The sequence below is a fragment of the Monomorium pharaonis genome, chromosome 6 (genome assembly GCF_013373865.1).
Source record: "Monomorium pharaonis isolate MP-MQ-018 chromosome 6, ASM1337386v2, whole genome shotgun sequence".
NCBI classification, from domain to species: Eukaryota; Metazoa; Arthropoda; class Insecta; order Hymenoptera; family Formicidae; genus Monomorium; species Monomorium pharaonis.
In genome coordinates, this window is record NC_050472.1 from 26,330,173 (window position 1) to 26,344,046 (window position 13,874).

A 13,874-nucleotide genomic window follows, 5' to 3' on the forward strand; every position below is an offset into this window, starting at 1 on the left:
AGTTCGACGAGGAAGTCGACAGATTAAAACCTAAGCGTGTGCGACCTAATCTCGGTGCTACGGAAGATCGATGTGCCTCCCGAGCAACGTTTGGTTGGTGGTGCCTCTCTCCGTCCCAAATGTCACAACGAGGTCCGACGAAACCTCGATTGTGTAATCGACAATATCAAAAAATTGAATTCGACGACGAAAAATCGATTTTTCGAACCGGGGGCGCACTCGAGCGCGATAATTTCACCGCGAGCTCCCGCGTATCGCGATCAGCCGAGCACGCTAAATTCACGCTCGGCCGAGGAATTCTACCAAATCGCAGACTTTTATCCACGTCACTGTACGTCGAAGCGGACGGACGGCTGTTCGAAATGCACTCTTCTCGGACGAGAGATTCCGAGAGATGCGGGGCATTCTCGACGTTCTCGACAAATACGCAAACTTTTCGGGGATTTATTGCATTGTTGATGGCTTTTCGAGCAACGCGTAATAAATTCCGATCGCGCTAAATCTTGCTCTCTTTCTCTCTCGGCGAGTCTCGTCGCAAATTCGCGCGGGGTCGTCTCGAGGACGAGCCGCGTGTCGCTCCTCGGCCGACCATTACTCTCCGAGCAATCGGCGTCGACTCTAATCCTCTTCGTCAACCGCGATCCGACGAGCCAGCTGGTGGCCTCTTCTAGCTGTCTTATTTCGGACCACCCGGTCGATGATTGTCCCGTGCGCGCGAGGAAAGTTAGAGAGAGAAAGAGAGAGACGCGTTCTCTCTTCATCGTTTCGCTATGGTTGAGAGACACTGTTGACAGTGCTCTGGAGTCAACGTCAAATGACTCACTGGCGTCTATATATAGCGTCCCAACCCTCCCGCTACTCCATGTTTCTAGTCAAGTGCAGCCTTCGTTTGATTTACGCCGTTCATGGTTACCACGAAATCCTCCTCTTCGTGGCACCTCGCATCCGTCTCTCAGCAGAGCCTCTCTCTCTCTCTTTCTCTTTCTCTCTCTTTGAAACGATCGAGAAGGCTTCTGGTGCAGGCGTATGACGTCGCGATCGCGATACCTTCGATCGAAAATCACCGATAACAAATGTGACGAGAATCGTTACGTTATTTTTATTTTTTGTTAAAACATTAGCTCTTTACATATATACATACAATAGATCGCTATAAACTTCCGGTACTCTCGGATCATAAAGTCCGACTTTTAACGACTGTAAGACAAACCGTTTTATTGTCGTTCGCGTAGCTACAGCGAGGCCTTTTGGCCTACGTGATATGACAAGAAACGTCGTAAAGACGTTGTACGATTTAGGGCGAACGCAGCTCCAAGTAAAGATGGAGTCAGGCGTCTCGAGAAGTAAGATTTCTTTCGGTTTCACCAAAGATTAAACATTTACGAGCTTCCAGTTTAATGACCCAGCTTCCAGGAACGCCGTCCGCGCGGCGCCCACCGAAAGCGAGATTCCTGGATGTCTCTAGGTTTTTCTAGTCGACGCACCGAAATTCCTCGGTCCCGCCGCGATATTCCACGTCCAGAAGCTGCTCATCTTCGTAACGGTGTCGATTAAAGACGACGTTTTACGCGCGGCACGTACGTCTCCGTAGGCGTTCGTCCCGGCCACTCTAATTTGTTGATAAATACGCTACGCTCCATAGAGAGCGTCGACGGTGGCTTAAAATTAGACTTTTACGAGCGGCTTCAGTAGGTGCGAGAGAGTGCTCTATCCCACGCTCAGTGTATCCGATATCAAAGCCGGCCGAGGCGATCCATTACAACCAGAAAGACACACGCTTCAGAGGCAATCGTGTACAAATCTTTATGCGACTCCTGGAAATCACTCGGGACTTTTGCAACGGAGGCCTTTATCGTTTGTAACTACACGCAGGACGAATCAATGTTTCACGCATGCACGCACGCAAGCACGCACGTTCGCTCCTAGAGAAGACATCCCTTTCGAATCCTCACGAAATCCATGAAGATAACGACTGAGACGCATTGATTACGGGATCAGAGGAAGTGTGTCGCGATGACGGCTGACGTGATCCTCCCGTTTCACAAATCGAGTAACATTCCTACGAACCTATAGAATTCCTTGTACGACAGAGAACCTACAGAGGAGAGAGATTCCAACATACTGGACGCAAGTTCGATAATTAACGTTGAAGACGTGATCGCGTATTCCCACGACTTCCCCGCCCCGAGAGACGTTTACCACAAGAACCGAGCGTCGAACCATTTGCGCTTGGCGGTTTCAGGCATACTCGGCGATGTCACCGAACGGTGAATCTGCAGCGCCGATCCTGGGCTCGGCGGTGACCAATGCGGCTTCCCTGCCGCCAATGTCGACATTCCGGGGTAGTGCCGCGGTCGCGGCGAACAGCGGCACAGGAGCGCCGTCGCCGGCATCGTTGCAATATAGCCATAGTCCTGGTGCACCGACGACCGCGCCTTCCGCGCCCAACACTGCGCCCACGACGAACCAGCAATCCACCACGGACGACACCCTCGGCAAAACCCTTGCATCCGTCGTGAGCACCCGAGTATGTGTTCGTCGTCAAGTCAAATTTTTTTTTTCACGTTCACAGAGCACAAATTATTTTAACAAAAAGAAATTATAAAATAATAGAGGTAGTTAGATGATAAATACTTGAATCTATATGTAATTTACGTAGCGTTTGTGAAGACGTTTTTGTGATCTAATGTAACACTTGCCGCGGTGTTGAGATACATCTCATCTCGCGAATGATTCGTACTACGTAATGTTGTGTCACGGCTGCGTTGTTATCACGACGTTTTTCACAGATTTATCCCACGGACCAATCAGTATCCAGTTATAGCAGTAATCCATCTACACCCGTCAGTTCGCCACCACCTTTAACCGGCTCGGCGCCAGGTTGGGCACCTGGAGCCGCGCCAGTCTCGCCGCATTTTACGGCGGACCCAAATCGTGGTATTCACATGGTATGTATCGAGGTGCTATTCTGTATTTGTATACGATTTACTAATTACGATTATCTCACGGCCCGGTCGCACAAGCCACAAGATCTTTTCAACGTTGTTCAATACAATTACATGTACAAATACTTTGTTGACTCGATCATTGCTATACATGATATTCTATCGAGGTACAGTTGATCATCGAACATTGTTGAAAGGCTTCTTGTACGCGTGTATAATTTTGGCCGCTTCAGAGACACGCACGCGAGATAATTTTTCACTTTTATAAGCGCTGAAACACGACAGTCACATTTTCCCGACAATATTTCGCTATATACGTATGGTACGCTGATGTGACATGTCGACGATACCATCAATTATCATTCGCTCAATTTGTATCTTTTTTTGAGGGAGGGGGATGGGGGGAGGATTGTTACGAGAAATGGAGGAACTCTGTACAAGCGGAAGTAAAAGAAAGGAGCCGTTTGCTCTTATTTGTGTTAAAGGTTTATTTATCGTACGAGAAATTATGATCGCTATTCGCACATAATCACGCAGCACTGAAATCGCACAGAGTGCATGATCGCGTTTGCACCGAGAAATCACCGTTTGTGTGCTTCCCTTGCAAGCGGCTATTTATCTACATCCTCCCTCCGTCCGCCCCCCTTTTTTTACGCAAAAAATTATTAAGTTTATCGTACTTCCCGTTTATTTGACGACACGTTTTTTTATTCATTTCGCCCTGTTTGTTGTGAACGTTGTGTTGACTTGGTTGTTTCTCTCTTTTTTTTTGGTTTTGTTGTTGCGTTGGTGTTGTGTGTGAAGCCGGCGCCTGAACAGCAGAGGCTAGACGATGCCATCGGCTTCCTTCGCGACCACGCCGAGGTGAGGACCGCCGAATTTCAGTTTTCTTTTTACCCTCCCCTTTCCTCTTTCTTTTTTTATTCGTTCCCTACTTTACCGTATTCTTTTATACGCATGTTCACGCCACGAGACAAATGCCAAAACATGTTTCCATCCATTGCACTTTTTGCTGATTATGCTTTTGATTAATTTTGATTATATATTGTGATGAGGTCTTTATTGTGCACAATGTATAATCGTAGCTTGTACATATTTTTTTATTAACAAGAACACGTTTCGATGATCAGTCGGCATTAAACAGCATTAATTAGTCTAATTGATCGGACTTTTTTTTAAATATAATATTCTTGTAATATATTTTCTACTTTTCATCCGAGATCTACTTCTTCGATTGGTGGAACTGTCTTTCTACGTGAAACATTTAGAAGCGCAATAAAAGCAGTTAATTTTGACTTTGATTCTTTCCTTTTGAAATGTTTTTGAAATAAACCATAAAAGGATCTAAGGAAAAATATTAATGGGATATGTTTTCCTGTAGCATCCCTTGAATAACATATAATGAGGCGACAGACAATTTTAAACTATCGTGCGTAATCGAGTCGCATTTTCGGTATTCTGTTGGTACAGGGTACACGGATGGAGGAGCGGTTAGACGATGCCATAAACGTACTGAGGAATCACGCCGAGAGTCAAGTGGCCCTTCATCTTGGCCCGGTCGGTCCACACGGCGGGATATACTCGCATACCTCACCACCGCAGTTGGATCATTTGGTAAGGGGCTTCACCGAAGTCAAAAATATCGCGGAGCGATCGCAAACGCGAGAGAGAGAGAGAGAGAGAGAGGGCCCCTTTCTTTCACGGTACACTTGATATCACTGTCATTCTTTTAGACGAGTCCACATCCTGCGGTAACGGTGACGCAACCTCAGGGTTCCTATCCCGGTCTTACGCCCACGCCCGACACAGATGGTTCCATCAAGATTGAAAGGTTATCTGTGACAAATGCCAGTAAGTTGACCCCGAAGTGACGTATGGGACGAATCGCAAAATAATTTGCAAGATAGAAGAAGCCAGCTCACGATTACGCAGCAACAATAATAAATAATACACTCCGATGACTTGATAGTCTTTTCTCGAATCTCGCGTTGAAAACGTTCAATGATTTTTTTTCCTAAGAATTAATGATAAGAATCATTATTACGATGTGGTTACTTTGATCACGCGATTCTATTCTCGCATCGTCGCATCATCGAGCAAGTCAGTTTTCCCATGAATTCCCGCGAGAAAGAGAAAAAAGAGAAGGCACTCCCAGGTGTTCCATACAACGGACTCGCGGCCGAATAAGGAAATATTAGATAAATCACGCGAAGTCTTTGCTGTCCGGCGGTCGTGCCTGCATTATTCCCGCGAGTACGTACGTTCGGTTATCTCGCTCCTCGTTTCTCTCTTTCCGCCTCGTTGTGTCCATCTCTTTCAGCCTCCCGCGCTTTTAGAGTCATTATGTCGACGGAGAACATTTGGTATCCTTTTACCTACGGATTAGGAGATTCTACATGTTAGCTGGTCGAAGGAATGCAGAACATTCTTGCGGATTTGGAAACTGTTTGCGCGCTTTGTAAAGGTATATGGAAATTCACGAAACCTCTCTGGGATAACTTCCGTGAAAAACAACGTGCCGAACACTGAACAGCTCGAAGCCTTTAAGGATATTCAATTGCGCACATATTTGCATCGTGAACGTTTTGTTCGTAGTTCAGATTGTCAATGCGTCACCGAACGCGATATAAGAGTGATTGCACTTTTGCACACATTCGTACGTCTGATTTATCCGCCGTTGATTTTGTCACGCACTTTTAACGAGACACACCGCGGCGTATACATGCTAACACGGAGCTAATACTTTTGCGAGTCGTCAGGCGAAAAAGAAAGAGAAAACATTTAAGGCGATCGACTGAGTCAGGGCAAAATCCCGTAAAGCGTGCTTCCTGCTCCTAATTGGACGCTTTTCACGGTTTCGTGACTAAGCCTCCTCTGCTTAAAGCTCCGGGATAATCGAAGATCGCGATCATCGTCTTCGATCGCGAAGGTCAGTCGCGTTTATTCTTTTCTCCGTTTCCTGATAAGTCCGTGCCATTTTTCCGCGGTTGTATCAGATAATCTGACGACAATGCTGGAATGAGACTCTACTGTCATAGTTAGCTTTTTCAATCTCTTGGGGGATACATTTCGCCAATTGCCTTCGAAACTACGAAAGAAACGAGAAAACACGCTTCAGACTGACGTGAATTTTATATCTGGTTTCTTTTGTTTTGCGAATTATGTACAGAGTGATTTCTAAGTGAGTACAAAGAAAGTATATTTTAAAGGGAAGATTCCTTAATTTATTTTAGGAAGGAAGGTCCCATATATATATATATATATATATGCCCCCTTTTTTATCTTATTAAAGAAAATTTAATAGGATTACCCATAAGTAAGTCTGTGACAACGTTTCATCAATGGTTAATAGCATATATATAAAATTTGAATAAAATGTCTTTAAGCGTTTTTCATATTTTTATATTTTTTCTCAACTTTGACACTCTACATTTTGAAAACAAAGCAATTTCGGGTATACGTTTATAGTTAATAGGACCTTTTTTTCTTCTTAAAATAAGTCAGGAAATCGCCTTCAGTTTTTTGTATACTTGAAAATCACCCTGTATAGCAATGCAGTTGTTGAGAAATTTTTACGCGACAGTATTAATAATGAGCAGAATACATCCCCTTAGAAAAGAGGAAAGATCCGCCCGACAGTAGTGGCGGTGAGACGAAACCATCGAGCAGCGAACTCGCGGCGGCCGGTGTAATCGGGGCTGCTACTGTCAACTCGACGTCGCAAGGAAAGGGAACGAAGCGATCGCGCAGATAGTAAGTATCAGAAAAAAAAAATTCCGAAATCAATTCCCAAGTAAATTTCTCGATAGTTTACACGTGTGTGTCGAACGTAACAATAATAAAAATAAGAGAAGCTGCAATCGACACAATCGCGTATCAACGTCCATCGTTTCCGACTCTCAAGGACGTTGAGGAAAGAGAGTAGATCGTTCGCTGTAGCAATTTGAAAATTTATTTGAAAGTCGAGCGAATTAATAATTAATTGTGATGCGCTCGCATCCAATCTTCGAAAACTTATTCCCGAACTAACTTGCTGTGTCTTTGAACAACCGTTGTTCGAGCGCCGACGAAGACTGTGACGATCCTGGCACCAAAGCGGTGCGCGAGAAAGAACGTCGCCAGGCCAACAACGTGCGTGAAAGGTTAGTGAACACACGCAGTACGCACTTCGTTGCATCTTGATACAAACAGAATTCCTTTCCATCCCGTTCTCGCTCCCGCATATCCCGATAAAACATACATACGTCGCCTACGATGCGGATGATACGCGTACGTATGTCCGCATCGTCAGAGTGGACATGGAGGAAAAAAGACTCCACTGTACATTTTCTCGGAGAAAGTATCCTACCATCTAGTCGTATGCATGCCTAAAAACGAAGTGCTATTTGTGACGAGCAATAAACCATGAACTGATTAATTCACATACGATCGAGAGGAGAGAGGGAGAGCATGTTCACGACTTTGTTAAAAACATGAATACGAGTGTCCCGCAATCCGAAAACTCCTTACACCCGTTGCACTGTATAAGGCCCGTATTCAGGCGTGAAAATTAAAATGTTTCTGGTTAAGGACAGAAATGAGATGAGACTAGAATGAAATGTTGACAGCTCTCTCGTGCGTACCTGCAAATCAGTCTCATTTTAATTCAGCTGCGATTCGGTCCCTAGGCATGCCACTACGTTTTAGAACATTCCGCACTTACTCTGCATTACTGAACGTTGCATCAAACTGCTCAATTGTATAGATTTTTTTCTCTTTATCTCTACAAGCGTATTTTACTGTCTTTGTATAAATGAAAGAACATGTCGTATTATTTGTAAACTAATTAATTTCACTGTATGGGCCATACACGTGTCACATAAATTTTTATTTCGATTGTCGTATATATTTTTAAAATGAAAGATGATCGATATTTAATCTTTCAAGCGTATAATTATAATCAATATATCTATTTTGATGTTAATCATACATTTTTAGGTTTTTTGTACTATCTTATTATTTCTTATTATTTTGTGATTATTTTCAAATTCTTCCAAATTGTTGTTTTGAAAAAAATATTCTTTGCTGACACTTGTATAGATGTCTTTTGCATTCTCTAATTTCTAGGTAGCAGCGTGAAAATACAAGATCTACATTTTTTTATCCGAAAGATCACTGTCCTTTGGCGTGATTACATTCGCCATCGATGATTGTTTGTTCTGTGCAAAGAATACGGGCCTTTAAATTTGTAACCTACTTACATTATCCATGATTTCAAAATTACGAAACCACCTGCGTGTGTTCATTATCATATCGCTTGTCTAGAGTAATAAGAAACGTATGCGTATATACGAAATCCGCTCGAACAACAATTAGGTGATTAGACTCCAGCAAGTCAAGAGTAATTTTCTTGCAATTTCGCGACTGTGTCGCGCGCGTGTCGCTCATGTTAGTAATTCGATTGCCGTTAGGTAATTTAAGCGATATAGGCTAGAGTAAGTTGTGACGTAAGCCAGGTGATTAATCGCGTATTGTTATTGCGCAACTGTTGTTCGAGCGCCGAGGACGAGGATGATGATCCCGACATGAAGGCACAAAGGGAGAAAGAGAGGCGGCAAGCAAATAACGCTAGGGAAAGGTAAGATCAATGATGTACGCAACGGATGTTAAAAAAAATTAGATTTTATTTCATAGTGATATAACAATTCTGATTAGTAAATGGTAACAGCGGCCCGTATTCTATGTATATGTGACATAACAATGTAGCACGAATACTCTAAAAGTTTCTTGATGACGGTGAAGATAAATGACATCTTTCCCCATATACATTATGTTTCACGAAATCGGCATGTTCTCGTGTATATATATTTGTATTATATATACATATATGCATGAAAAATTTAATTCTTTCACATGCTTTATAATTGTATTTGCATTAATAAAGAATCACAAAACATGTACGACATTGTGGTACAATTACGTTTCTCATAATTTATTCTGCTATTAACTTCTCCCACTGTAAATGTACGAGAACAATATTGCTTAATACGATGAGTGTGTAAGTAGATGTTTAACAGATGTGTAACATTATTAGATATTATTAGATATTATATGTAGTACAGGATAAAACTTATTCTGTTTTTTTAATACTGACAATCAAAGACAAATACTCTCTTAATAAGATAACTAGCTTAAATTTTATCTATCATCGCAGGATACGTATCAGGGATATCAACGAGGCTCTAAAAGAACTTGGTAGAATGTGTATGACACATCTAAAAACAGACAAACCTCAAACGAAGCTCGGTATTCTCAACATGGCTGTTGAAGTTATAATGACACTCGAACAACAAGTCAGAGGTGCGTATACCAACATGTTTATATTTTATCATGGTTGTTTCATATTAATCTGTATAAATATTCATGTGTCTGATCTATTCTTTTTTTGTTTTCAGAACGGAATCTTAATCCGAAAGCCGCGTGTTTAAAAAGAAGAGAAGAAGAAAAAGCCGAGGATGGACCGAAACTACCAGGTCATCTTGCAGCGCATATAGCACATCCGCATTCTCATCCACACGCGCACTCCCAACCGCCCTTCCCCGCATTACCTGTAAGATTCTGTCAAAATTAATTATTTTGAAATTACTTTGTAATTGGTATAAATAAAATGTACATGTCTGTGTTTTAGGGTCCACAACCTTCCCTTCAGCACAATCCACCACAGCCGCAGTAGCAGCGGCTCAGTGGCGGTATTATTCTGTGTTAAGGGGTAGATACATCTTAAAATCGATAAGAATCGAGTTTATAAACATGACTTACATACCCATGTAGAATTTTTCTCTGCTCTTATAAGTTGTGAAAATGTGCAAAAAATTGTGGATATTATGGTGTTACGTTACATTAGCAGAGAAAAAAAGACAAGAAACACAACTTCTAAAGTATATATTATTTAATATGAAATTATTATTATATAATAATTAGTAATTGAATACTTTTTTCTTATAATTTAAAGTGCTTTGGTTTGGAAGGTATTTATCTATTTATAATTTAAAGATTAATTTAAAGATGTATTTTAATGCTGTAGAGCAAAAGCGACAAAAAAATACCCATAATTTTTTCCACAGCTCTTCAATATGCAATTAATAAGAGAAGAAGTTCTGTACGCGCTCACCCAAGCATAGGGCAAGTAGTTTTAAGAAGCATCTACCCCCTCAAGGCGGCTTCAAATTATTTTTATAAATAGCGAAAAGAAAAAAACAAAGGAATATGGTTCCTCTTTCGAGATATATAATGTGTAGTACGATCGAGGTTTTATTAACGATCGAACTTCGCTGCTGACTCATGTTAAATTGCCACTTCTGTGTATACACTACCAACACGTTTACGTTATAATGCGCAATAGCTAGGAAGAGAACTCGAGTTGGCGAAAAAAACGGAGTCATTGACTAGAGATGAAGATAAAGGCAGCATATTTCCGACTCGATTAGATACATTTAAATATACTCTTTGTTTATAGAAATTAACAAATTTGAACCTCTTGTTTTTAAATCTTATTCGACTTTGACGAAAATTAAATTTATTAGTATGGCGTGCGGATTATGTCGCCTTTATGTTGATCGTTAGACGTTGGCAATATTGTATATAGAAACTATTTACGAGCGTTCAGAATGTGAATTGAAGATGTTAGCGGTTCGTTCACGCTCGCAAGAATACATTTGTCACTAGTTCGCAGTGTGATAAGAAAATCACATTCCGATGTTTGCAGCTTCTTTTCTGTAATGTACAACTTGATTAGAGAAACGAAGACAATGAAAACTTTAAATATGTCATTTGTTACCAAATTTTCTTCTCTGAAAAAGATAAAATATGTACAATACATGAGTTATCACTCGATATAAATAAAAAGAAGCTGTAAAGAACATCTAAATAATAATGAATTCTTGTGACACTGCGTCATTTAATAAAATACTCTCAGTTTTAACATCAATTATTATCTCAGAGAAAGTAAGAAAACGTTAACTGTTAGTCTATTTAACGAAGTTATCAGCATGTATTTATTTTACTATTTTTCAAGTATTTTATACGGCTATAATTTGATCATGTATGCCATTTTTAAGTGCCATTTTTTTAGGATTCTTTTCAATGTCTGGTTTCAATGTCGAGGTGAATATTAATGCATTCAATTCTAGTTTATATCAAGCATAATTTATATGCAAACCACATCTTAATTTTATTACAAGCCATTTTATTTCGGATTTTGTATAAAATATTTTTATAGTAATCGTAGGAAAATTGCGTGAACGATCCGTGTCCAAAACCGAAAGCGTACATTATAAGAGATAACACTATAAGAGATAACATTTTTGCATTATTTTCAACAAATGATTTATTAATCATTTCATTACGCTGATCGTTCGAACGATCTTTAATTTAAGAATACTGATGATTTTTAATTTAAGACATTTTAGGACATTCTTGAATTATATATTAATCATTTTTATGTATCTTGTCTTTTATTGTCCGCGTCTCATGCGGATGCAAATTACAACTCCGAAATGGATTATTCTACATAATTGCGGCATTAAGAAAAGCATTGGCTAGTAAAAATGTGCAGTAAAAAGAAAGAATTAGATTTCTCTTGATTATTGAATAGATCGCATGCTTGTCATAACAATTTAATACGAAACATTACGTTTTCATAACAACTTTGTTATGAAATATTGCGTGTACATTATGAACAAGAATTGAAAAATATTTACGCGTGCATTATAAAAAATACTGCGATGCTTGATGCGATTAAATATTCTCGTTATGACATAATAATATTTACAAATGAATTTTACAAATATGCATTATACAGTGCTTTTCTTTCAAAATGCTGCATTGCCGGAGAAAAGACGATCTTTCGATGGGTTGGGCACATCGACTGGTTTTGGTACATCGTTGAATCACTCTGGACCTTCTTAAATCATCAGGGGGTTCTTCTTTCTGCGCTACCTTTGCCACCGAGCATTTGGGCAAAAACTTTCTGTACTTATATATACGCGGTGAAGTGGAATGTAGATTGAGCGAACGCGAAATAAATAAAGCTTCATAAGGCGTGATATAAGGTCGTTATGAACACGATTTAGCTCGCACAAGTACGAAAAGAGCCAAACCAATCAACCTGTCATAATCATGATTAATTATTATTAATTATTAATTATTATTATTATTATTATTATTATTATCGATTAATCACCGTTGATAAGATCTTTCGTGAGAAGTAAAGAACGGAACATTTTTGTTTTTGAACAAAAATATAGCTCAAACGTATCTGTACCCAGTTGCCATGTATTTTAATTTATTTAGATTCTTATAAATAAATTTTATTGAAGAAAAAAGAAACCAACGCAAACGCATTGAGTGCCCGTATTTATTTCGCCTCTTTTCTCTTTGTTCTACTTTCTTTTTCTTTTTATCTACTGAGAATATCTACTCTTGCATAACATATATCTATATATTTATAGCTATATTTTTCTTCAAAGGCACAACAGTATTTCATAGAAATTACGCGGAAGATTGTACGAATGTTACAAATATTCTTGCTCAGACTATGTGACAGGCTTTTCCTTTATCAATTTAAAAAATTTAAATTCATATCAAAATGTGTGAAACATATCATATGTATATTTATTATAAGAATCTGCAACATATTTTCTCTCTTTCGCTCAATTTTTAACTTGCCTCAATTCGAACATTTTCGTAACTGAACTAACAATTTTATTATAAAATTATATAATATTTTAAATTACACACACACACACACACAATTATAAAATCATTTTAAGTAATACTGAAAATTAGAAATTTTTTTAACATCTTGTTGAAGGAAGTTTTTTTTTCATATTTAGTAATTGTAAAGATATTTGAATTATTTAGATCGAATATCTGCCTCAGTTTGTATAATATGTGAAAAAAAATTTTAAAGATACAGTACACGCGTACGCATGATATAAATATAGAATAAAAATCTTTCTATGATTGCGAATCAGAATGCGATCATACAGTACTAAGTACTGTTAATACTCTGTAATATTTGATACACTACTGACATTATGAATACTTTGAAATATTTTATTTTCCAAATTAACACAAAACACGAGAATTGAAAAGGTTTCTCACACTAATTTTTATATAAGCTATAAACTTACATATTTTCACTAGATCGTAGTCCTATAAAACATAAAATTATTTTCGTTTTCGATCAGGATCTGTAGACTATAGGCAATCTGATCGGCAAGAACTCGCACAACCTCGCTCCACATTTAATTAATAATCATTAATCATGCTCTGTTGCTTCGGCGACACTTTATAAAATTATACTTAACAAAAAAAAAGAGCGAAAAATAGGAAGAGAAAATGTAACGATAAATGTACATTGCGATAAATTGCAAAAAAGCCGCTCACAGACTTAATAAAATACACGATCACATCTGTATTCGCGAAGGTAATCATGTAAAATAATAACGACAATAAATAGCTCATAAGCCAGTCTAAGCTAGACACGTGTCGATAGTCGTAGATAGTCAAAATGAAGCTGAAGAGCGAAGAGGTCTACACAGAGGGGTCGAAGTCGAAATTTTCGGCCGTAGTGGCCCCTTCACACAGACCTTTGTACATGAAACGAAATAATTATGCTCTTGATAATGAAGTTGTATTCAAATACGCGCATCGACGATCACGTGGCATCGCACTTTCGTTTGATACGAGTTTGTTGTAAACTTTGATTTCAATTTATGGTTATTGTTAAGCATAAATATCAAGAACATAAGGAAGTCTTTGTTGCGGTCTAATTGTGTGTAAGGATTCAGTTATTGGTACAATTGCGAATCGATAATTATCATATCATATAAGGGTGTAACTATATTAGATATATAATATTGTATAATATGTAATAAAAAAAGATTA

The 13,874-nt window shown here is 39.0% G+C and overlaps 1 protein-coding gene across 10 annotated transcripts in view; it reads left to right on the forward strand.

Moving 5' to 3' along the window:
• Window positions 1–13,303, forward strand: part of LOC105837269 (transcription factor 12) — a 128,332-nt gene extending 115,029 nt beyond the window's left edge. For 3 of the 10 annotated variants that reach the window (XM_036288771.1, XM_028190975.2, XM_036288763.1), the window contains 10 exons: window positions 2,243–2,527; window positions 2,790–2,948; window positions 3,750–3,809; window positions 4,407–4,559; window positions 4,679–4,796; window positions 6,545–6,698; window positions 6,998–7,087; window positions 9,139–9,284; window positions 9,380–9,534; window positions 9,613–13,303. In XM_036288771.1, coding sequence (XP_036144664.1) covers window positions 2,243–2,527; window positions 2,790–2,948; window positions 3,750–3,809; window positions 4,407–4,559; window positions 4,679–4,796; window positions 6,545–6,698; window positions 6,998–7,087; window positions 9,139–9,284; window positions 9,380–9,534; window positions 9,613–9,657 — 1,365 coding nt within the window. In that variant the 3' untranslated portion in view covers window positions 9,658–13,303. Of the gene's footprint in view, window positions 1–2,242; window positions 2,528–2,789; window positions 2,949–3,749; window positions 3,810–4,406; window positions 4,560–4,678; window positions 4,797–6,544; window positions 6,699–6,997; window positions 7,088–8,472; window positions 8,563–9,138; window positions 9,285–9,379; window positions 9,535–9,612 lie in introns of all 10 variants that reach the window. The other 7 variants (XM_036288764.1, XM_036288765.1, XM_036288766.1 and 4 more) reach the window with 7 other exon arrangements.
• Window positions 13,304–13,874: the final 571 nt, after the last annotated feature.